This window comes from Mastacembelus armatus, chromosome 1 (genome assembly GCF_900324485.2).
Source record: "Mastacembelus armatus chromosome 1, fMasArm1.2, whole genome shotgun sequence".
Taxonomy (NCBI): Eukaryota; Metazoa; Chordata; class Actinopteri; order Synbranchiformes; family Mastacembelidae; genus Mastacembelus; species Mastacembelus armatus.
In genome coordinates this window covers 17,922,003-17,946,440 of record NC_046633.1, presented here as the reverse complement: position 1 = coordinate 17,946,440, position 24,438 = coordinate 17,922,003, and the positions used below count along the sequence as shown (strand labels likewise).

At 41.8% G+C, this 24,438-nt stretch overlaps 4 protein-coding genes across 4 annotated transcripts; 1 reads left to right on the top strand and 3 right to left on the bottom strand.

Annotated features, from left to right (window-relative positions):
* Positions 1-18: 18 nt before the first annotated feature.
* Positions 19-9,140, bottom strand: bmerb1 (bMERB domain containing 1). The gene is made up of 6 exons (XM_026303956.1): positions 8,922-9,140; positions 5,661-5,781; positions 2,900-2,973; positions 1,148-1,262; positions 425-507; positions 19-317 (listed from the first exon to the last, which is right to left on the bottom strand). The coding sequence occupies exons 1-6, from the start codon at positions 9,007-9,009 to the stop codon at positions 199-201; spliced, it is 600 nt and encodes a 199-aa protein (XP_026159741.1). The 5' UTR covers positions 9,010-9,140; the 3' UTR covers positions 19-198.
* A 527-nt stretch (positions 9,141-9,667) lies between these two features.
* Positions 9,668-13,199, bottom strand: LOC113127935 (mpv17-like protein). The gene is made up of 4 exons (XM_026302871.1): positions 12,611-13,199; positions 11,867-11,937; positions 11,500-11,529; positions 9,668-11,360 (listed from the first exon to the last, which is right to left on the bottom strand). Exons 1-4 carry the CDS (start codon positions 12,912-12,914, stop codon positions 11,115-11,117), a joined length of 651 nt encoding a protein of 216 aa, XP_026158656.1. The 5' UTR covers positions 12,915-13,199; the 3' UTR covers positions 9,668-11,114.
* A 674-nt stretch (positions 13,200-13,873) lies between these two features.
* ntan1 (N-terminal asparagine amidase) lies at positions 13,874-17,024 on the bottom strand. The gene is made up of 10 exons (XM_026302865.2): positions 16,836-17,024; positions 16,336-16,438; positions 16,002-16,067; positions 15,781-15,889; positions 15,617-15,690; positions 15,469-15,522; positions 15,336-15,389; positions 15,140-15,237; positions 14,693-14,806; positions 13,874-14,523 (listed from the first exon to the last, which is right to left on the bottom strand). The coding sequence occupies exons 1-10, from the start codon at positions 16,914-16,916 to the stop codon at positions 14,353-14,355; spliced, it is 924 nt and encodes a 307-aa protein (XP_026158650.1). The 5' UTR covers positions 16,917-17,024; the 3' UTR covers positions 13,874-14,352.
* A 113-nt stretch (positions 17,025-17,137) lies between these two features.
* Positions 17,138-24,345, top strand: LOC113127930 (probable ATP-dependent RNA helicase DDX17). The gene is made up of 13 exons (XM_026302861.2): positions 17,138-17,479; positions 18,213-18,372; positions 18,485-18,581; positions 18,792-18,925; positions 19,184-19,249; positions 19,360-19,501; positions 19,793-19,953; positions 20,060-20,232; positions 20,335-20,445; positions 20,525-20,586; positions 20,833-20,892; positions 22,936-23,172; positions 23,323-24,345. Exons 1-13 carry the CDS (start codon positions 17,427-17,429, stop codon positions 23,808-23,810), a joined length of 1,944 nt encoding a protein of 647 aa, XP_026158646.1. The 5' UTR covers positions 17,138-17,426; the 3' UTR covers positions 23,811-24,345.
* Positions 24,346-24,438: the final 93 nt, after the last annotated feature.

The window sequence follows — 24,438 nt, the reverse complement described above, 5'->3', positions numbered from 1 at the left end:
CCCATGTTTCTCTGTCCCTTGCTATTTTTCCATTGACTATCCCTTCACTCAAAAGCTCCTTGAGTGCTGATCAGTTTTCAAACCTGTGTCTGAAACTGTTTAGAGTAAATTAAGATTCTCTGAGTCACAGGAATTGATGTGTGATGTGAGCGTGTTGTTTCTGCCATAGGGACAGGGTCATAAAGAGGTCTCTGTCAGTTACATGACAGCGCACTGGGTGGCTCCGCAGCAGTCCTTAATGATGGCCACTCCTGACTTGGTGATGGATGGTTTGTTGGGAGGCGGCTCTGGGATTTGTCTCTTAGGCTTTGGGGGATCTTGTCATAAAGAAGAAAGAGAAAACAGAAATGATCACACTGTGGATGTGTAAAATACTCCTGTCCTCTTCTCTGTATGTGGGTTCTTTTTTTAGCCTTCCACTCACTCTGTGTGACTTTTAACTTCTGTTCCAGAGGCATCAGCTTCAGTCTGAGGAACTCGGCCATCTCCTTGTCCTCCTCTCGCTCCCTGAGGTACAATATATTCAAATCTTGAATAAATCACATGCCGATTTCAGTCAAGAAACAGTGTCTGGACATTATATTGGAGCGAAAGAACTAAGAATCTGTTTATCAAAGGTATATCACAACAGTATCCTCCCAAATACCTTCTGTCTGAATCAAAATATATTCTGCTGCAGAAAGAAGGATCTGTTCTCACGTTGAATGAGGTTTTATGTTCACGTTTCTATAACACTGTTTATTTTTTGGTTTTTGACAATGGTTAGTTGCAAAAATGTGCTCATCCAGTGTTTTAACACCTTTTTTAATCATGTCCATATCAGCATTATCTCAGTGTCACACTGCGGGTTATCTGTGGAGGCAGAGGAAGAAAACAATGCACAACCACAGTCATCAGTTAACCTCTCCCACACACACACACACACATACACATACATACAGCCGGCAGTGTTGTGACGCCTTCACTCATGCTCACATTTACTCCGAGTCTCTCTCCTGCTGTTTCTAAACCATCCTACCTATGTGTATCAAATGAAGAAGCGGTGGCTGTGATTTGCTCTAACACAGTCTGAGTAAACAATCCGACAGCCACCTCCCTGAGACAGCATCCCGGATATTAACTCTGCCCGTGGACCGGAGCACTGTACCTTAATCTCTCCACCTCGGCATCATCCACCAGGAAATCCCTCTTCTGCACCAGTTTATGGATCTTCAGGATCAGTTCCTCCTCTCGCTGCTTGTGCGTCTTGGTTTTTTCTTTCTCTGGGGGAATGGAAGAAAGAAGATAAAAGAAATAAACAGATGTATGGAGGTAATATCACAGCAGACGCATTGAGCTACCTGACCTTAAACTGACCTTACAGCAAAATCAGCTGGCTCCTAATCAGGAGTCACAACACAAACATACCCATAATCCTCCCCTCATGTATAATTTATATCAAATAAGGCCCTGGCTTAATTAGAAAGCTTTTTTTTTTCCCCCATTTGAAGAAGGAATTTGCATCCTCAGATGTAACATTCACTTCCATCTGTGTCATTTCCTTAACCTTCCCACTCCAGACAGACTAAACAAAGTGCATGCATAACAACCTGGGCAGACAGCTGAAAAATTACTGTCCTTCTATCATGTGACTCATTGTGCTGGAGCAAGGTAAACGGAAACAGAAGCCCCCAAACTACTGCATGCATGAGGTCCAAGTGGCACATGGGGGTGTCAGCGAGGGACCATTTTTGTGTGAGTGACCACTAATCCCACATGGATGGGGTGGACAAAATAACAGACACACAAGTGTCAAGGGAGTTGAACTGGAGCCAGTTTGCCCTCACTATTTTTTAAATTCGTGGCTACAGTACAGATTAACACCTCGGGCATCAGACGTTACCACAGTGGTAAATAAATGGCTTTCTGACAACAAGCTCCTCACAAGTATGTTTTACAGCAATTCTGTGACAGTGGAAAATCACAACTTATACTTGGGAAATTTTTCAAGAAGCAGGCAAACACAGATGGCCACACAGCATGTTTGGTTTAACAACGCGTAGTTATATCACTTCTGTTAGAGACTTGGCGTTTATCACAATCGAGTAAACATGAATTCAATATAAATGTGCATTAGGTGTGTTATTCTGTCCACACTGTTCACTGCATTGTTGCCCAGCGTTTTAAAACCCACTGTGTGTGACAGGACACTGGTCTAAACAGCTGATGTATATCCATGTTTTATGTTGCACTGTCTGTGTCCTTGAACACACCAGCCCCTCCCGGTCACACATGCTGACGCACGATGTAAATAATCACTGAGGAGGCGTGTCTTCCTCCTGTTGCCAGGTTCTCCGCATGCAGAGCTTCATGTATATGTCACTACGTGTGAGGCGTCTGACGTCAGATTCTCGCTGCATCTGAGATAAAGGCAGCACTGAAACTGCTTGAGGAGGTAAACCAATACTCTGCACCACGAACACACAGCTACACTATTCAAAAAATAAAAATGAGTGTTTACTGAAATTCATTTTGGACACTTTTCCTGGAGAGCTTCCTTCTGTGATGATGCATGTGTGTTTGTGTGTGTATGATTATCTCTGCCTCGTAACTTCACCACATCCCTGACGCTTATGAACAATCTGGCAGAGTTTAGTGTAACAACACTACTATAAATCACCACGGTCCCTGCAGAGGTTATCTGTCTCTGGTGAGATGCAAACAGGGGTTTTTGCATCAGAAACTATTTTTGGTCAAGTCCAAAATGATGCATGAACAGTTTTGCACAGAGAGAATCGATTCTAAGTGGTTCCCTTCCTGAAAGGCTTACAGCCGTTTTGTTTTGTTTTTTTTTTTAGGTCAGTTGCGAGGCAGAAAGTACATGTGTGTGTGGTTATGGTTGTGTGTGTTTGAACTATACCTGATACTGCGACAATCTGTCTCAGCTCCTGCTTTAAACTCATGATGTCTTTGCAGAGCTGAATGTCATCCATCCTGGAAAACAATGACATACATATTGTTAGCGGTCTCTGCTTCCTTCTGTTCTTTTGTCTGATTGTAATGATGTTAGGCAGAGTTGTAAAGTTCACTGAACCCTGGATTTCTATCAATAAAATCACATGAAAAAAACAAACAAACAAAAAAAAGCAAAACAACCTGACCCCAGGCAGGCAGCATTATTTCATATTTAGTCTGGTGAGGGGAGATATTAATTCTTTTAAAAATGTGATATTGCCTTAATTTAATGTACATAATAATACTACTAAAATGTACCAACATCCCAAAGTGTGCTGTGGAGAAAACATATAAATACTATAAATAAAGCGTATTCATTCATTTGTATTATCCTCCTGATTTCACCCCAAGTTTCATGAGCAAAGTTTTATCCAAACAGCTGAAAACCAAAGATTTACAATAATATTAACGCGAAGCATCAAATCTTCACATCTGAACCTGAAACATGTGAACGTTTGACATTTTTGCTTAACAAATCACTTAAATGACCGGTCGACTATTAAAATGAATGAGAATCTTTTTCTGTGAAATGAATAACTGATTAATCCACAAATTATTGTGCTGCACTGTAAACTCCACTCTTGTACTTGTCATTAAGACCATCACAGCCTCAGGCCCATGTCACACATCAGGAGAGGGGGCGCAGATGGAAAACATCCAACATAAATCAGTCCCCGCTGCTCTCTGAGCCTCCTGCAGCCCTGACGTCTCACCCTCAGGGCCCTGACATTTTCCCCTCTTCTTCCCTAAATCCCCGCAGTGACAGCTAGCACAGATTTAATTCTCACCGTGATAGATCAGGCCGATGACTCATCCGCAGCCTCCTTCCTCCTCCTCCTCCTCCCCCTCCTCCTCCTCCTCCTCCTCCTCCTCCTCCCTCTGCATTTATTCCTGTTGCTCCTTTTACACCTCCCTCCTTTTTTTTTCCCCCTCTTTGACCCCTCCCTTCAGCTTCATTCTCTCCCTAACTTGTGTTAAACTTTCTGTCACTGTCTATGGGTTTTAGCAGCTTCTGCACTCTGACACTCCATCTGCCACTTCGTGTGTTTACATGAGTCACACACAGACGGAAGCCGTCAGCACCGTGACCGCCTCATGGAACCTGTCATGTGCCCGTTAGGACTGACGTTATCAACTAACGTGTGTCAGCTTCATCCAACACTTCAACCATCGCGCTGCACGTGACCCACTGAACACTGTTTAGTTCAACATGCTACAGCGGAGGTACAATCTGATATCATTTTAACAGAACAATAAATGCCCGAGACTCTGGCTTTTATTTCCTCACTGGTTCACATTTGATTTGAGAAAGGTGCAATATTAGACACTCACATTTCTCCTGGCTCACTTAGTGTGGTTTTTTAACAAGATAATGTATGTAACTAAATCTGTGCTCCACATTATAGCACAAACAGCAACATATGGTGGAAAACAAGATATCATTCAACTCAACAACAGAAATGCACTGATCAAATGTCTTTTAGCTACTGTGGCCTTGTTGATCACATTTATTAAGCTTGTTCAATATACACTATCTTAGAATTAAAATATAATCTACGGTGGCTTAAAAATGTATTTCATCTCATCATGTAGCTCATCTAACCAGACACGTATAAAAGCTGATTGAGTAAAGGTGCAATATGTAAAATAGCGGTATCTAATGGTGAGATTGCAGAATGCATCCTTCTTAGCACCCCTCACAACCCACCCACTGTTTTCAGGTGCAAGGGAGGATACGGTGGCCATCACCTTTAAAACAAAACACTATTCACTGTCAGGAGCTGGTGTTCGGTTTGTCCATTCTGGGCTACTGTAGAAACATGGATAATGCTCCCTCAGTGAAAAGAGACCTGCTCCTTATGTACATTTAAAAGGCTCATTCAAAGGTTAAGAAAATGCAATGGCTGGTATTTTCTGGAGATTATACATTAATGACAACATATTTATAAATACTATATTTAGCGTCTGCTAATTCAATCACTCCTAATATTAAACATTAAACCTGGTTATTTTTGCAAGACTTTACATGCTCAAAGCTCAAAACATGCTGCTGTTACTTGTCTTAGATTGTAGTAAACTGCATGTCCCTGAGTGTGGGCTCTGGGAAACTGCTAAACATTTTTCTGTGTCTCTGATGTTCTACAGACCAAACAATAAAATTATCTGCAGATAAGGTGATAATGAAAGCGACTATTAGCTGCAGCCTCAGTCTGTATAGAACAGCAGTGGCACCAGATCATTTTACAATTGTTTGATCATATTAAAAACGTCACACTGTCTGATCAGTGCAGATACAACACTGCTGTGAGAGGGTTTAGGTAAGGCAGATAATTACAGTTTGTCAGCCCAAACACTGATGCACAATTCTTGCAGCAGATGCTGATGATTGATTGATTGATTGATTGATTGATTGATTGATTGATTGATTGATTGATAAATGAACAAATGCACTGCTTCTGTCACTGTTCAAATGTCTTAAAACAGCAGACTTATATCACAAACAACGAAAACAGCAGTTGAAAGGCTTTGCAGTGCGTCATGGGGCTGTCATGGCAACAAAGCCAACTTCTTTATCCACTCAAGGCCAACAACAGGAATTCATCTGTGTCTAACTCGGTTATGTTTAGTGTCACAAAAATACAGAAACTGATAATCCAGCAGCTCACATGAATCGCAGCTCTGATTCCCGGCGCACCAGGACCTCCCGCAGGCGCTGGATCCGAGTCATCTCCACCTCGATCTCCTCTGGAGACATGGTGCTCTCTGCCATGGACACGTCTGAATGACCTGAAAAGCAACAGTGAACACACAGTAAAGATTAAAAGGAGGAATAGTGATTACAGGAGGGAAAGAGGAGACTGAAGGAGAATCCAGCATCTAACATCCTTGTAAGGAAGTTGTTTTTCCTCCACAGGGACAATTTTCTACATATGGCCAAATCACAGGTTTCAGAAACTCATTCTATGATTTCATGTGACAAATGCATCAAATAATTTGAGTCTTCTTAGAAAGCCTTCTTTTACAGCAGCCAAGAACATGATATTTAGAACAGAGAGAGATCCATTGATGTTAACAGTCGCAGCAGTGATTCAGGCACAAATGACTGCTTTCCACTTGTGTGAAAATGCATTGCTGATGTGGAAGAGAGGAGAAAACTGACATGGATCAGTAACCAGCTGTGGCTTCTTGCTGATTGGGTTATTCCCCCCTCAGCTGGACCACAGACCTCACACTCTCCATATCTGCCAATAGATCGCAGAGACACGGCAACCGCTTACGCTTAAACCGACCGATCGCTGACTGCTCTGATCAATAGACTGACCGCCGCTAATGCTGCTGCACCTGCAACAGACTGACCTCAACAGCATCTCACTACACACAAACAGCAAATATACAGTGTGCATGAATTTTGAGAGTGGAACTGAAGGTAATTGTGTAGCGCAGTCATGCTCTGGTTTCCGCCTGTTTAGCACCTCTGTTTAACATCATCCGGCTTTTTTCTCTCAAAGTTCCCATCTATAGCTACTGCAAATCATTAGAGGAGCATGCTGCCTGTTTCACACAGCATGATCAGTCTAAGCACTGAGTACTGGGGTACTGCTCACACCTGTGTAACAGTTGCAGAATATCTCTGCAAATTTTGAGAATATCTGTAAAGATGTTATTTCAGTTTTATCTTGGCAAATTACATTTATAACAGAAAGCTGGAGCCACGATCTGGGTTAGGGTTACATTTGAAATATGAGGATGTTTACCAGGCACTTTGTGAATCTGTCTCTCAAACGCCCTTTGTAGCAGTCTTAATCTCTAGAGCGCCCCTTTAAAGAAAGCTGCAAATGAAAGTCAGATAATCACAAAAACAACGATGGTACAATGATATACCAGAAATCATGTATCAAACAGCACATCTCAGCCAGCCTGAATGATTAACAGTTATCTCCGTAAACGTACTGTCACTGCAAACAAAATCATCCGCCTGACACTGATGCCTCGTGTCAGAGTAGATACTCGCAATTGAGAGACAGGAACCTGAAATGTTTTGGCACTGATGCTTGAAAGTCTCTTTAAAAAAACAGGCTCATATTTTTTCCATCTTATTAAAGCACTTAGTGGTGCCTGTGATTGCTCACCAAAATGACCACACCGTGAGAGGACAACAGCACCACACACTGACAGGTCTTCATACAGCTGAGTAAACAAACTATTTGCATCTTTAATCCTGGGATGCCAGATATGGCATGCGAGCGTCGCTTGTAACAGTAGAGGTTGCAGTCCTCCTGCAGCAACGTAAACTGCAGCCTGCATTTGTGATACTTTGCATGGGTGCTCGCTGACGACGGTGCTGACTCACCACAGCGGACAGATATCTGCACAGAAGGGCCTGGTTTGCTTGTGACTAGCTGATGTTGAATCATCGCCCAACGTGTCTGCTGACAATAAACACTGACGCCAAATCAAAGTTTGTCTCATGGAGCTGCAGAAGGAGCTGAAGTTTGACATTTTTGCTTCTTCTTCTTCTGCTCTTTTCCCCTTCTTTCTCTTGTTTTTCTTTGCTCGCTCTGAGCCACGTGTCCGCCATCAATGAGACCGAGCTCCATTAAGTCCCAGCTGGACCGCCAAAAGTGGCAGCGTGGCGGGGTCAATAATGTCTTAACAGCTCCTTCTCCTGTGAGCGAGCCACTCACACTTTGTCAGCATTTCAAACATTCCAAAGGAGGAACAGCTCTGATTCTTCTTAATTAAAAGCAGCATGTTCACCAGAGACAGGTGAGGCCAAAGCTTCAGCAAGCTGCACCTGAACCACACACCCGATTCATGGACCACTCCTGCTTTATTAAAACATCCTGCATCACCTGTGCACTTCAGGGTTATGACTTAACGAGAAATAAACAGCCAACAGGGAATTTCAGCACCTGTATGAAATCCAGCACAGGCGCCCCCCCCCCCCGACACATCCTGCAGTCACACTGTCCACACAACACTGCTGCTGCATCTAAAAACAGATGGGACCATAAAACAGAAAGTGCAAGGCAAACACAACCAGTATCTGTCTTTGTTCCAGTCATACCAGGAGATGTTCCTGTGTGCGTCTCCCTACTTCACCTCGTCTTTAATCCCTTTATGTGTGTGTGTGTCTTTGGGAGACAGAGAGAGCAGTGATTGGATGCACGTCTTAAAATATCTAGTCTTTTTTATCCTCAATTAATCTGGAAGTTTCTTCACACCCTGCATCCCTGTGGTGAGTTATCCTCAGCAGAACCAACTAGGTCACATCTCACATCTTATGCCACGTTGTTGCGTCTGTCAGCACATGCGTCATTCAACACCCTTCATCCAGCACAGTGCAGCTTCAAATGTTTAATGTTGTCAGGACTGTGTTGGTTCAGCCTTATTTGGGGTTTTCAGACAGCAGTCTGAGGTACTGTTAGGAGCTGAAAACTGATTAGTCAAATGAAAAAAAAACAAAAAAAAAAACATTTATTTTCATTTATCAAGCAAAAATGTATAAAAGTCACTCAGATATGCATCTCAATGTGAAAGCTAGACTGATTATTGATTAGAGCAGAACATCAGGGTATTGAGTAAAAACTGTTCATGCTTGTGCATCAGCTCAGGCTGGATCAAATGACACACACAAACACACACACACAAGCACGCACACACACACACACACAAGTTTGAGAATGCGCTGGGCTTGCTGTGTGTTCAGAGATATTTCTTGGCTCAGCACGGTGTGCATGCAGGGAAATGATAGGCCTTTCAGCTGCTGACACATCCCAAACCTTAGTGAGTCACGCATTAACCGTTTCAGCGCTACCTGCTCGCTGGGTTGTCACAGCGTCAAACATGTTGTGAGAGAAAAACAAAAGAGGGAAGCGGCTGCTCTGACCGCAAAGCGTCATCACATTGTGATGCCTGACGCTCACCTTTGTCCGTGGTCCACGCCGTTTCCGACACGGCACCGTAGCTCCTGAGCGCGCGCTCGGTGTCCGAAATCGATTTCTTCAGTTCCATGTTGGAGAAGAGCCCGCGCGCCCCAAGCGACAAAAGACGTCGTGCTCGTGCAGAATCTGTGTGTCTTTCTTCTTCCAGATATCGCCGTTTCACCCGCGGCTCCAGCGACCCGAGATGCTGAGCATCTTTATCCAAGCGTCCCAGTCCCTCAGTGTGATGGAGAGGCTGGGAGCATGCGCAGTGAGGGCAGGGATGTGAGGACCTGGGAGACACCCACTGGCACCGTGATGACGTTAGAAATAAAACAAGTTTTCACTGTTAGTCTTTTTTTTTTTTTTACTGTTTATTGTACTATGACTTTTGCTAGGATATTTCATAGAAACAAAGGGATTTGAAAACTGCAGCAACTACAGCATAACTAGTTATTTAATGTGCTGACTGAACTGCCAAAGGTTATTTGTCCACATACAACTTCATTAATACTAGCTTGATTTTTTTTTCTTTTTTAGTCTCAGAGTTAGGAAAAGATAGTCTGAGTTAGTACAATAGAGGGCTGCAGGAAAAAAAAAGCCATGCAATCCTCTGGTGTGTGTTATCACATCTCAGTGTTTTCATGCTTTGTCTTCAGTAGACACTCACACAATGGATCAATGGAATGTTTTCATTTATTCAACAATATACACTGTCTGTCAGTACCAGCATCAGTGCAACTGTGGTGCAAAGTGTGATTACAGTCAACAGCACTGGTCAAATTGCTGCTTGTGATATAAAATGTCCAAAAAACAATCGAGACAGATATTTCAAAGTGTAGCACAATAATTCTCACACAAGTTACATGTCTTTGATTGCTGATAGGACCAAAGGGAGTTGTCACTGATTTTACCTCTCAGTTCCAGTGTAGCACACATACAAATAATCAGGAATTCATTAATAACAAACACTCTAATAGTACACTACTGTTAAGTTACTGTAATTAAGGGTGGAAATTCATGTCTGACAAAAGGAATCAAGCAACTGTTGCACTGATTTTGTACCCCCATTCACATACAGTAACAACATTTTTACAGTACTAATACAGTTCTGAAACACATTAAATAACATACTTACAGGGCATCTTTGGATTATACCCCTTCAAAATGCAAATTTGCAACCATTTTAGATTCAAACACACCATAAAAGCAAAAACAAACACACCTCTCATGACAACTGGTAATTCTGTGATACATTTGAACACAAGTCAACATATAGGTTTTGTGTTAATTATCTGCCTGAGACAGAACATTTATACATCTATATAGGATATATGTCAAGTCTGGATATAGTATGAAACAGTCCTGGTACCCAATGTTGCATTTCAAGAATCACTGCAGGCAAAGAACCCTATAAAGTAACAGTTTTCATAAAACAATAAATAAGAAAAGGTTGAAACAGCAAACTGTACAACAACACAGAGCACAGCATGAAGTACAACAGGCAGAAGACATTCAATTAAATAGATGTTAGACAAACTTTATCAATCATTATTAATTAAATAAATTTAAAGTAATCTAGTAGTATGTCACTACTACAATAGTTAATGTAAAATATGTGCAAAATATGTAAATAAAAATGTATTTTTACATACTCTGATAGTGTTAATGTTTTTTGTGAATTGCTGCATTAGTTGTGATTCCAGTTGATCCCTGAGTGCATTATTGATCTGAGTATTATGGTCCTTGTGTATAAGGTACGTACCTTTACATTAATAATAAACAGATATAATGTAGTACCTGCACAGTGTGCATCTGTATTTGGCACCTTTTTTTTTTTTAACTATAATGTTAATAGAAGAAACAGCAGATAGTCCTTAGTGATCAGGTAATCTGTTACAGTCACATATAACAATCTAAGCACTTTGGACAATAAAAAAATAACATTTAAATGTCATTTTGCCCATACTTTATACTGTTTTTACACTTCATTTGCTGTTTCTGAAAGCACCATACAACTTCATATTACATTTTAGTTTGACCCCAGTGAGACTTTGACCTTAAATCCTGGCAGTGATAGTGCAATTTTAACTAAAGACAGGAAAACTGTCCACTGAACCAGCTGCCATCCTGTTAAGAGCAGTGTTTCCTATTTAACATTTTTCTTCCTTCATATAGTGACAGGCTTTGCATGTTTCAGTTCTGAGTAATTTTAGATACTACCTTTTCACCTTTAAGGACCTCTGCCTTGTCTTCAGAGTCTACTTTCTCCTTTGTGGCTTCTGCTTCCTCTTGTTTAGAGTGGAAGATCCAAGCCAGAGCAGCAGCAGCTGTGCCATCACCAGTCTGACGTGAGAAGCAAAGGAAAGTGGCCCAAATGAAGGCGCAGCACCCAGTGAAAGTCGTCCGCACATACAGTGGCACAAAGGCAAAGTTCAGCAACTGAGGGAGACAGATAGAGATTATTGTACATTTATATTATAATTGTGATGGTATATTACCTCTCAACAAATAAAATGTGTTAATAATATTGAAACTATAATGCACATTGATTGTCAGCTTGTGCTCTGATAGTATTTACCTGCATGAATGGCCAGAACATTAGTCCTGTCTGAAAAGAGACACAAACAGAAAGCATATCCATTTTTTGTAGATTTTCAAATATAATGCAGAAAACTTCTAACACCACTGAAACCTTTGTTGACAAAACAAACATTAGCCTTAATGTTTAGTAACTAAAGTCCCCTGCAAACTAAATAATACACACACATGCAGAATCATCATTATATACACTCAGCACCTGCTTTTGGGTATGAGTGGAGAGTACAAAGTACATGTTAACTGTTGCAACATACCACAGCTCTATCTAAAGTACACTTTGGTGACAAGCACTTTAAGATCATGATCAGAATCAAATGTGGAGGAAACCCATCTCTGCTCATACTCACCTTATATGTATTCAGGAATTTTTTTTTCCAGTCTTCCGTGATATCCTCTTTGCCCTCCAGGAAGCTGACACCTGGTCGACACACAAAAGATATAACAATTAATTCTCTGACTGATCCATTCACTGTAACATTTACCCTGTGGGATGTGGGTTTAGTGCTATATCAAAACACTGGTACAAATATCACAGCATGTTCTACAGAGATACTTTATCAGTATGTAAACAGATTTAACATGTAAGTTGCATGAGGCATAGTTGCATACAATTATTGCCCCACTCTTCAAACGTGGTTTGCTCTGGTTGCTTTTTGTGTAGAACCATGTGTAGTAATTTTACATAGAAAACCCTGTTTGTTTATGTTTATATCATTTGACATGCAGGTCCATGGTGTTCCTGTGTCTTGTGTCACTTTATTACTGCTCAGGTAGATGTGTGGTATCCTGATTTCACGCTTTATATCAGCTTTATAGCCTCCTCATTACCCTCGACACTCGGGGCTAATGTTATCTGCTGGAGCATCGTATCTGCTCAGTGATGTCTTTCATGTGACCTCTGCTGGTCAAGGTTTGCTTCACGGGACAGTGAGCAGCTGCTGTTATTTACACGACAAAGAAGCGTGCACCCCATGCTGCAGACATTCAGGTCAGGTTACACACTGACAGGTTAGCTAACCATTAGGATCTCCTTGTGCTCCGGAGAGTCGATGCTGGCGTCCCGGGGCAGCTGTCCCGCCCCTGCCGCATACCTGTATAGAAAACACTGGTAGTCAGCGGAGCCGCAGTGGTCTGGTCCAGTACCAGTTTCCTCAGAACCATCCCGGCGGAATTTCCGGGAAACCTCCGCTCCAGGAACCGCATCCAGAAGAAGTTAAAGTTGCCATGGAAACTGAAGGCGACCACGGCGACGTTCCGCGTCTGTTTCCAGTCGATTGTGTCCCTCCGAGATAACTGGTGGACGAAGTCCCCGCCGGAGAACAGACAGCCGTACAGGGTAACGTTGGTGACCCACGGAAACCGACGGACATGGCCGAGAAACGCTGTCCACATCATTTATAGTTACCTCCACACCGTGAAATCCAATATGAAGTTATGGCTCTAGCGTTAACTAAAGATGTGCGTTAACGAGCCAACGTCAAGCGACAGCTGTGACTGATTCCATCACTACTACTATAGATTTCCGTCCGATTTTCGATAGAAACGCCTGTAACACTTATCGATAAAGTGTTGCTGTCTCTCCTATACTGAACTTTAACCTCTGATAAGTCATTTGCTTGTCGAACATCCAACAACTGGCGCGGAATTGCGAGTCTCCCACCAGCTGATCTGTCAGGTCGGTTTTTCTGCGTAAATTCCTTACGCCTCTTTCTACGTAAAAAGCAGACGAGGCTACAGCTGAGGGGCGGGGCGACGATGAAAACGCGAATCAACCGTGTGCATAGTTTTACAGTGAAATAATGCTGCACAGCAGGTACTGTCACAACACGGCTTTCCCATGATCCTCGGCGATAAAATCAACAGTGATTCTGTAATGTCAGTGAGCAAGTGTGTGAATATTGAGGAAAGGCAGGTTTTATTTTGACTGCCCTATGGCAGGCTGTTTTTTTACATTTGAATAGATATCCATACTTGCATTTCAGATGGGCTGTATAAAATTATATTGTGACTAGTCAAAATTACAACGTGACTATAGTCATTCTAAGAGATCCACAACTACATTGTAGAAATTAGGAATTCACATAGTGTATAATCAAAATTCAACTGTAGATATCTAACCAAACATTTTTGATAACCATCCTTACTGTTTAAAAACTTGTAATGTGTAATAATACCCACTATTTACAGTATTCTCAGATGGAAATGGAACCTGTCATGGGATATCTATTTAATTACAGCAATATGTTCACAACTTGCCATAAATTGCACTTAATGCTTTAAGCATCTTGCAACCATATGACTATAACTACCTTTAGTGTTTAGATTTATTTCTCTATTGGTATTAAAATAATTCTGAATTCTTGCATTTTATTCTTGTATTTTTATGTTAGTATGAACAGAACTCGATTAGAAAAGAATTAAGCACTTGTAGTTTTTGGGATCAAAAGATACAAAGGGATCAGCATGGTCTTTTAACTGGACACACAGTAAGACAGATTTACTTTGTAAGTCAGAACAGTCAAGTTTAGCATACAATTGGTGGGGTAAGGTGTAGATGTTACACAATCTCATTAATGCAGAAATTAACTGTTACAGGCATGAACAGATTCACTTATTGTTCCACTGCTTTATCTCCTGGACCAGCCAGATGAGTCAGGAGAACAATTTACCAGACATGTGGTCCCGTCTGGAGTCAACATCTTAAGACACAATCAACAAAAGTGGGTGCATGGGCAAGCGAGTGTGTGGATAAGTCAGGGTGTATCCACTGAGCTGGAAGGCAAAAAGAGTCGTGTGAAATGTTATGGTTCAGCTGGAAAAGAGGAGTGGGTTTCTATGACTGGACAACCCTTTCCCAGTCCCCCTTCTCAGTCCTGTGGTAGAGCTGTGGCTGACCTCCAGGAAACAGGCTATCAGAGGTGGGATGCTCTAAAAGGAACTGGATGGTGGACTTCATGTGCTGGACAAAGTGTGGTGGCTCAGCCATGGGAGAGGTGGACAGGTACTGTACGTGAGACAGACACACCATAGTCTAAGTATGTTTGAAATATCATTTACTAGAGTGCTTTGCTCATTTTGGGAAATGTATGAATCAGTGGGTAAAAAAATATTTAAGTATATAAAAGGATGATGCAAAACACTTTTAAACGGGTATTTGTTCTAGATAACTTTACCTGTAAAATTGTATCGTCATTTTGTGACAACCAGAAGGCAATATCCAGATTTGGAGACCATTTGCAGGGTCCAATTTTTACAAGTCCCCTGCTTGAGTCATAGATGTCAGCCATCTGCAAGGAAAAAGGATTTTTAAAATTGTATTTGAATTTCTCATAAAAATGTGAATTAGATTTAGACAAAAAATGCATTATCCATTTTAGAGAATATATATATTTTAAATAAGATTTTTAAAAAATGTATGTCTACAATTTCTCTGACTATTTAAGCAATTTATCAACACATTTGTATTTTTCCAGATTTTCCAGTGCGAAAATATGCTGATTTTCTCAGTTTTACAGCTTTGTAATTTAAATATCTAAAGGTTTTTGTGTCACACAAATCATATATTAGCATACAAACAGCCATATAATTCATAGAAAACAGTTTTTTTTATTTTAGCTCACCTGTCCACCAGTGAAGGTCCGTGCTGATCGCAGCTCCTCCGCAGGCCCTTTATGAGTGAATGATGCAGGAAACACATCCCCTGTTTTAACATTTACACCTGTGCAGAAACATAGACACACATAGACACAGTAAATTAGAAATCCCATTCCATGGCATGGAAACATTGCACCCCCTTACTCCATATTCATTACTCACCTATTCCATATACTACAGGTTTATGGTTTCCATCAACAACAGTGTCATTCATTTCTGCAACAACATGAAACAGAAATTAGAGAAAGCCATGGCTGGTTGACTCTGTACAAAATGAAATATCAAAGCTGTTTACCTGTGATGCAACATGTTTCAAGATGAACATCCTCTGTCTGATTCTGGAATGCTGCTGTAAAGTGGAAAAGCATTTTTAAGTTTTTCAAAGCTCAACTCTGTCAGCGTGACATTACAATGAGACACGAGGCAACTTAAAGAACTACTACCCAGGATGTTAAGGCTGAGTTTATGGGATGTTTTTGCATCATCACTAAATCCCCCAACAAGATGAAGCTCAAGTCTGTTTAGTGAAAAGCAAAAAAGGAACATTAAAAACAGAACAGGAAGCCCAAATGTGCACTGATATCATAGGTGTTTGTGTGTTTCATACCTGCCCTCCTTACTGGCATTACCCAATGATGTGACCGCTTTCACAAGGAGTGGGACTTCAGACCAAGTGCTGGAACCATCACAATGAGCGAGGCAAACAGCTCCACTTCCTAACAAATTATTAAAAAAAAAAAAATCAACCATCATAAACATTTAAATGTAATTTCCTGACTTCACACACAGGTAAAATCAGGCAAATGCCATAACATTAAATAATGTTACCTGTGTGTTGCAGCACAACCAAATGGCAAGTAGTGGCATCATCAGATCCAATGACTGAAACACAGTCTGTGAAAGACAGAATAAGAAAGTGTATATACTATCCACTATGGGACACGTCCTGTGGCTGATCTTACATTATAGCCTACAAAGGCTTGTTATCTACCATAATACATCTCAGACTATCATCAAACCTGTGGTTACATTTTTAAACATTTTTTTATACAGTAATATGTGAAAGCAATCACTTACCAACTAAACTATGACAACTATAATACCATTTGGGTGAGCAGAGGAAAGAAGGGTTGATCTGTTGCAATCATGTAAGTTCACTTACTGTCTGCTGGAGTTGTTGCAGCAAACTCTCTTTGTTGGACATACAGGAGGCACTTCGGGTCAACATCTACGAGTGGTTTGGAGTGAAATGCTCTTGCATTTTCCTGTGATGTCAAATAAAGAAGTGTATTTGAGCAAAAAATAATAAAACTAACCCTGGTCATTGTGGATTTGTTACAGAGAACACTACTAAATCTGATTATAATTACAAACTTTGGTTCCCAGCTGCCTGCAAAGCTTTACCTTTAGGATATAAGTGTTTATATCCTGATTTGACTACACCATTTATTTTGATAAAGAGGGAAAGGCAGCATATAATCCCTATCTTGATTCTTCTGACCAAAACAGTCTTTATAGCTCTTATAAAAACCATGACACAGTCCCTGTCTGCATGTATGATCATCTGAGGGTCAAACAAGAATAATCCCAGCATAACCTCGACCATGGAGGAGCTCCACAGACGACAGCTCATCATCAGGGGAAATGGAACCACAAACAAACCTGTAAATGTGGATATCTGTCGAACAATTCCGCCGTCGAGCTGATGCGGCCCAGTCCTTTATTCTGAATGAGCAAAGGCATTTCGGTAAATTACTGTAAAGGTCTGCGGACCACCGGTCAATTCATGTTGTTGCCTTCTAGTCTTTCACGTCCTGTTACGCTTCCTCTACTGTCGGGGCTCCGACACAGCGCCACCTACTGTTGGAATGGACGAAATATGCGCACAGACCAGATTCACGACCATCACTTAGTAAACTTTTGTACGTAGCGTCGACTCTGTCCAAACGGAGCTACGGAGAAATCGCAGCTAAAGTTAGGTCGGTAAAAAGGGGAAGGAAGGAAAGAAACGAAGGCGTTTAGCTACGTGACGCACACAGTAATTGCTTAATAACAGTCGTATTTAGGTGTAACTGTGGTCTAATATACAAACAGCTATTAGCTGAAGAAATCTCATGCTTCGTGCTAGCGAAACCGTCGTCTGTTGTACTGTTTATTAAAGCGCGCGGCGTAAACAAGCTGGTGCTAAACGTCAGAGCTAACGTCAGGTCACAAAAATAGCGCAGAGGTTAGGGTTAGTATTTTCTAGTCAGCATGAGAGGGGGGTCCTCTTATGGAGACAGAGACAGGGACCGGGGACGAGACAGGTAAGCGTTTCTTCCTGTTTGGAAGCAACACACACACACGTATTTACGGTAGGGTTAGTTAGACACGACTCAAGGCCATGGCTGTTTTGAACATGTAGGCCCATAGATACCTGCCCGAGCCCTCTCTTCACAGTGACGTTACTTTCCCAGTAAACACTGCACCGACTTTCATGTCGCAGAGGGTTAAGTGTAACCTCAGCGTAAAATCGACCTTAAGGCAGCACCAGGGGAAAAGGTCATGCAGTCTCTTTATGCACAGGTCAAGACTTCCCCAGGATATTACTCAAACATGTGCATTCATCCAGATGGGGGTCACCAGAATTTGTTTCTTTTAGAGCAGGGCACCATAGTTATATCAGTTGCTGCCTGCGCAGGAAATCCTCCGGATCTGCAGTGAAACACGTTATAGCAAACCAACTGGAAACTATGCCGCTTCATAGATCCAGCTGTATATGTGCAATAGTAAACAAAATTATAGATACCAAATAAGTAACAAGAACAAAATAAATGTCTTCAAATAAATACAGAGTATTTAGACTTACTGCAGCATAACTTATTTACATTGTCTGATCTATAACAAAACAGCCCACAAACATAAAGTCTGCCCCCATGTGGAATTGTGACATGTAGGATCGCTAGTCTGGACCTCATTAAATATTGAAGTCTGCCGGTGTCTGGTCATTTACGTATGTGGATCACAGACAGTCCTTACCTCTTGACCCTTGTTTCTCAGGCCACGGTTCGGGGCTGTGGGCAATCGCAGTGGCCCCCCGCCAATGAAGTTTGGGAATCCAGGTGAGCGTCTCCGTAAGAAGAGATGGAACTTAGATGAACTGCCAAAATTTGAGAAGAACTTCTATGCTGAACACCTCGAGGTCCAACGCATTAGTCCGGTAAATCTGACATTAGATACCAGAATGTTTTTTGAAAAATTGTAATAATTGTCGACCGTGTTTACATATGTTTTCTGTTCTTTGCTCTTTTACTTTTTGCTGTCATATCCAGTATGAAATGGAAGAGTTTCGCAGAAAGAAAGAGATCACCATCAGAGGTGCTGGCTGTCCAAAAGCAGTCACCGCTTTTCACCAGGCGCAGTTTCCTCGTTAGTAAAAAACACAGTACACCTTCTACAAAATATATGCACTTCATTTCAGGGAACATTTCGGGACTTAGAAATATTGTTTTGTTTTGAAGCATACATACATTGTATATTTAAGCAAAAAAATAGTCTGTAACTAATCTAAATAACCAGTTGCAAGGTTTGTCAAATGGGTTTTCAAGGCAAAGACTGTTTCACTCTTTCTTCTGGCAGAGTATGTGATAGATGTGCTGATGCAACAGAACTTTAAGGAGCCCACAGCGATCCAGTGTCAGGGTTTTCCTGTGGCCCTCAGTGGCAAGGACTTGGTGGGGATTGCACAGACTGGCTCTGGAAAGACACTGGCTGTAAGGATCATACTTCATGATGATAATAACACTTGAGTTTATTGGATATGTTGATTATTCATTTACATAGCATGTTTCACAAGATAAAGAAAAATCACAGGAAAAATGAATATGGTCAAGAACAAATGTATGTCAAGAACATCAGTGAGACTAAATACTTTGTTTTTAAAAGATAGAATTGATTGATTTACCTGTTTTGTTTTTTTTTGTCTATTGCACAGTATCTATTTATCTTTTGTGTCTTCTTGTTCCCTGCAGTATCTTCTTCCTGCTATTGTACACATCAACCATCAGCCCTATCTGGAGAGAGGAGATGGTCCAATTGTAAGTAGCTATGCTAAATTGTCTCGCTCATTAAGATAAAGTGTTTTATCAAAATCATGCAGTCTGTGCATGAGCAGTCAATGTGTAAAACCCTTTGTCTTCTCCTTTAGTGTCTGGTGCTGGCACCAACTAGAGAGCTGGCTCAGCAGGTTCAACAGGTCGCCTATGACTATGGCAAGTCCTCCCGTATCAAAAGCACCTGTGTCTATGGTGGAGCACCCAAAGGACCACAGATTCGAGATCTTGAAAGGGGTGAGTATTTCCATAGATTGGCACATGCATTGGGTTGTTTGAAGTACTTGTAAAATCCTTCTGTGTATTTCGGAGTACTTTTTGAGCTTTGGGTGGGGAACTAAGCTGACTTTATACTCTATTGTTAAAAAATAAGTAGAACAACATATTTTATTAATGAATGTTTATGTAAATGAACTATAAGCATGCATAGAGCTCTCTCTTTGATATGGGACACATTTTGCTTGAGTTCCTAATTAAGTATGCATATCTTTTTTTATTTTTTAACATGGTGATTTTGTGTGGGTCTAGGTGTTGAGATCTGCATCGCCACACCTGGTCGCCTCATTGACTTCTTGGAGGCGGGGAAGACTAACCTGCGTCGCTGCACATACCTAGTGCTTGACGAGGCTGACCGCATGCTGGACATGGGCTTTGAGCCACAGATTCGCAAGATAGTTGAACAAATCAGGGTAGGACGAAGGCTTAATTAGACTGCTGAATTTGTGTCTTGATTTCTAATGTAGAAGTGTTTTTCCATTAGATCAGTTATCAGATTTCTCTATCTTTGTCCCCCAGCCCGACAGACAGACCTTGATGTGGAGTGCAACCTGGCCTAAGGAGGTTCGGCAGCTTGCTGAGGATTTCCTGAGGGACTACATTCAGATTAATATTGGTGCTCTGGAGCTGAGTGCCAACCACAACATCTTGCAGATAGTTGATGTCTGCATGGAGACTGAAAAGGACCACAAGTAAGAGAAGCCAGTGGAAAAATATGTGTCCCAAGATGATGGTATTTCATGATCACCTCCTAAGTACTACTGATGTGCTAATCTGACTCTCCCTGTCTACAGACTTATTCAGCTGATGGAAGAAATTATGGCTGAAAAGGAGAACAAAACAATCATCTTTGTTGAGACCAAGAAGCGTTGTGATGATCTTACTAGGAGGATGAGACGAGATGGGTGAGAGATTTCTCTCAGTCAGAAGACTGCTACTTTGAGACTGCTAATCTTGCTACTTCATTGCGGTTTTGTTTTGTAGGTGGCCAGCCATGTGTATCCATGGAGACAAGAGCCAGCCAGAAAGAGACTGGGTACTCACAGGTAAGAACAGATCTCATACTGTGTCAACCACTTTGTTGGAAATATTTCTCACATTTCCTGGCTCTGTCATAGCTGAAAGGCCAGTGGACAGTAGGGAACAGTAAAAACTCTTTTCATCTGTAGGTAGTTTTAAAGTTCCTGATTGACTGTAGAGTTAAGTGAGATTATTGTTTTTGTGTTGTTCTACAGTTTTGTTTTCAGTGTTTTTTCAGCTAAATTTCCTACTTATATTTTATGATTTGACAGAATTCCGAAGTGGCAAAGCTCCTATACTGATTGCTACCGATGTTGCCTCTCGTGGTCTGGGTATGTCCTCATACATACATTTAATTCTGCATAGTCTCACATTGTCTCATCTCTTATTTTTTCTACAAACTACAGTGTAAAATACACAATACAACACGAGTACATGGTCACTACATTCACAGTGTTCAAATACAAATGGACTTTGTTTGATCATATATATTTTGACCAATAGGTAAGTATACGACTGATGAGACCAGCTGTTCGTGGCAGACTGGAAGGCAGCCCTTTATTGCTGTATAAGTGGCAAATACAAATCAAACACATAAACCACAAAATGAAAATGTTCTGTGGATATAATTATGGTGGTATTATTTATGTAGGAAATTACATCAGGAATTTTACACACACACAGCTACCATAATATGTGGTAATGTGGTAAACCATAAGTGTGAAAATACACAGAAGGTTTAGTCAGATTGAAAAAAGTGATTGCTAATCAAATATAATGAACTTAGTATATTGTAGGCCCTCTTACTGCTATACTATGTAAATAAACTAACGTTCAGCGTGTAGGCTGCAGGCCTTCTGGTCCACTGAGTGTATTGTCTGTTTCTTGTTACTGCAGTTAAAAAGCTTCCTTCACCCGGGGCTCTTTGGCACGCTGCCTGAAAGGAGGGGTGTGTGGGCCAGATGCTCTTGTGCACCTTTCTTATGTCTCCTTTATGGTGTCTGCAAATTCACTGTGTAGTTGTTCCATTATAATCATTCTGCGAAATGCTACATATGGTTATGTTTTGCAGATGTACTTGAGTAGGATAATGACAGCTGAATTACCTCAGGTCCACAGAGACAGTGTCACATCTCATTTATTGGCAGGGCAAATATGAGAAGGGGGGATAAATGAAGTGTCTTTGACTTGCCAAAATTCCTATGACTCTATGCTTGTTCTTTTTTCCCCTCTTCTCCTCTCAGGGTTTGGCAGCACACGGCAGCTGTAACAGTCTGTGCTGCTGTCACTGCCCCCTCAGTCATATTAAAGTAGTGACTCAGCTAGTTTTAGAGGGATTAAAGCGCCTCTTATTCTTGGGTAACTAAGATCCCCCCTGCCCAGTATTGTCAGAGTTTGAAAATCCAACGAGCCTTCCTTGGGAGCAACCTGAGGTGCCTCTGTGTCTGCCCATCGGTCCGTCCCAAAAAGCAGACATTCAGGGGAGAGAGAGTTAGACGGGCTCGTCTGGATCCAGTCCTGGCCAGGGTCTGAGGAGAGTCCTGCAATGTGACGAGAGAGCAACAGAACCAGCCGTTGTGTGTCTCATGAGGTTAAACGGTTCTGCTCCCGTCTGCCGTTGCTGGTGTTCGCAGAAGGTGAGGGATGAATCCTGTCTCCCTCCCCCTCAGCCCCTCACTATGAACCAGGACTGATCAGGGGGGACTGACTTTGTAGACACAGCACGAAGGCGGTAAGTACCTCACCGCCCCTTTCTCTTAACTTCTCAATGAGCTCAACATACTCAGCACAGTATTATCCGGACACATTGTCACTGTTAGTAGGTTAGGGTTGATGAAGTGGCTTCTCTCTGTCATGATGAGTAAGGAATGGAGACTTATTGGTCAGCAGTGCTGTCAGAGCCCCACACCTTCTGTAATGAGAAACAGACTCATTGTCTTCATACATTATGACCAGTAAACGCATTGGTGTGAAAATTACACAGACTCAATATCATGCTCACTATACACCAAGTGAGCATGAGACCCTGAAGTCAATTTAAGATGGAAGTGTGGAAGTGTATTGGATTTGAAAGAGTTATAATGGTGTTTAACTGAAACCAAACCTTGGATGCATGGATTTTTGCGCAGTGTCTGATAAAGCAGGTAAGTTGCTCTACTTGTTTAGATTCTTGATTTCTAACCTAAAAGATTTTTAATAATATCGTCTTTATAGTACAAAACAGAAAGATCAAATTGTAATTTATTTAAGTAAAAACTTTTATCTCTTGAATTAGAACAAAAAATCAATTCTTTAAGAAGTTTTTTTCCCCTCTTGAGAATATCATCTCTTTCCTTCTACACCTGCTGTAAAACCAATCATTGTTTATCCAAAAGATGTGGAAGACGTCAAGTTTGTCATCAACTATGACTACCCCGGCTCCTCTGAGGATTACGTCCACCGTATTGGACGTACAGCTCGCAGTACAAACAAGGGCACTGCCTACACTTTCTTCACCCCAGGGAACTTACGGCAGGCCCGTGACCTTGTCCGGGTCTTGGAGGAGGCCCGGCAGGCCATCAATCCTAAACTGCTGCAACTCGTGGACTCGGGCCGTGGTGGCAGTGGAGGTGGTAAGAGGATCTGTCACCATTTGTCACATTAGTGTATCACAGTCCATCATGGGAAAATTTATCATTTTTCAACCACTTCTGTAGGTCTGAAGAGGAAAGGTAGTAATCTACTGATCAAAACTCCTGTTGATTTTGTATTTTTTACAACAGGTGGCAGAATGCGTTACCGAGGCAGCAGCTCCAACAACCCTAACCTGATGTATCAGGAAGAGTGTGATCGCCGCATGCGTTCTGGTGGAGGTGGTGGCAGCAAAGACAGCCGCAGTGGCTTCAGCCGCCACAGCCGTGATGGAGACCGCACCACTTCATCCTCCTCTTCTTCCTACAGGGACGGAAGTCGGGATCGCAGGAACAGCTACAACTCCGGCTCAGATCAGTACCAGAGTTACAACAACAGCGGGGGCTACAACACTGGAGGCCTGCCCAGCAGCGGGGGAGTCCAGGATCAGCCTAGCCAGCCGCAGGGTCAGTTCGGCCAGCCTCCGCCGGCTCCTCCACCATCAGGCGGGCCGCAGCCTCTGATGGCTCAGCAGTTCCCTCCACCACAGCCCCCTCTCATGGGCTTCATGGGGCAGCCACCTTATTCTTTCACTTCTCCGCCTCCCCCTCCTCCAGGCCCTCCTCTTCCCCGGAAGTAGAATTTCAAGGAGCACTGCATTAACTTGTGCAACCTGTTGTGTTCAGAGTATAACCTTGTTTTTACTCCTGAAGTGTTGTCATCTTGTAGAGGCTGGGGTTTGAAAAGGCATTTGTTAGATTTTGTTTTGTAGCTACTTTTTAACATACCCAGCATGTAAGGAATTTGGATTTACCCTTCAATTTTCAACCTTGACTGTCACCATCTATAGTGTGATACAGTTGCTCTCAACCACGTACCATGAGGAACATGTTTTGTTGCGTTTTCATTTCAAACACTACAGCAGTGGGTTTCACTAGTAGTTTATGCTGTGTCATTCATTGTTTGGTTAGAATGGGAACTGGCATGTGCAGAGGCCTCAGTGGTATATGGCTGAAGGTGTTTTGACATGATTTCTTTAGGAAACCATCACATTCCACACTGATGCTTGAGCTTTCCCCCCAGTACTTTTGATACCATGCGACCACTATTTTAGTGGACTGTTGTTGGAGATAATTAAATTTTTTTCAAGCATGCATTTACTTTTTCCTGTCATGTAGCAACTTACAAAAAGTTTTCATGTGCTATTTAATTTACATATTGTAGTAAGCAGACCAATTGATGCAAACTTACCGTTATGCAGATAGTTG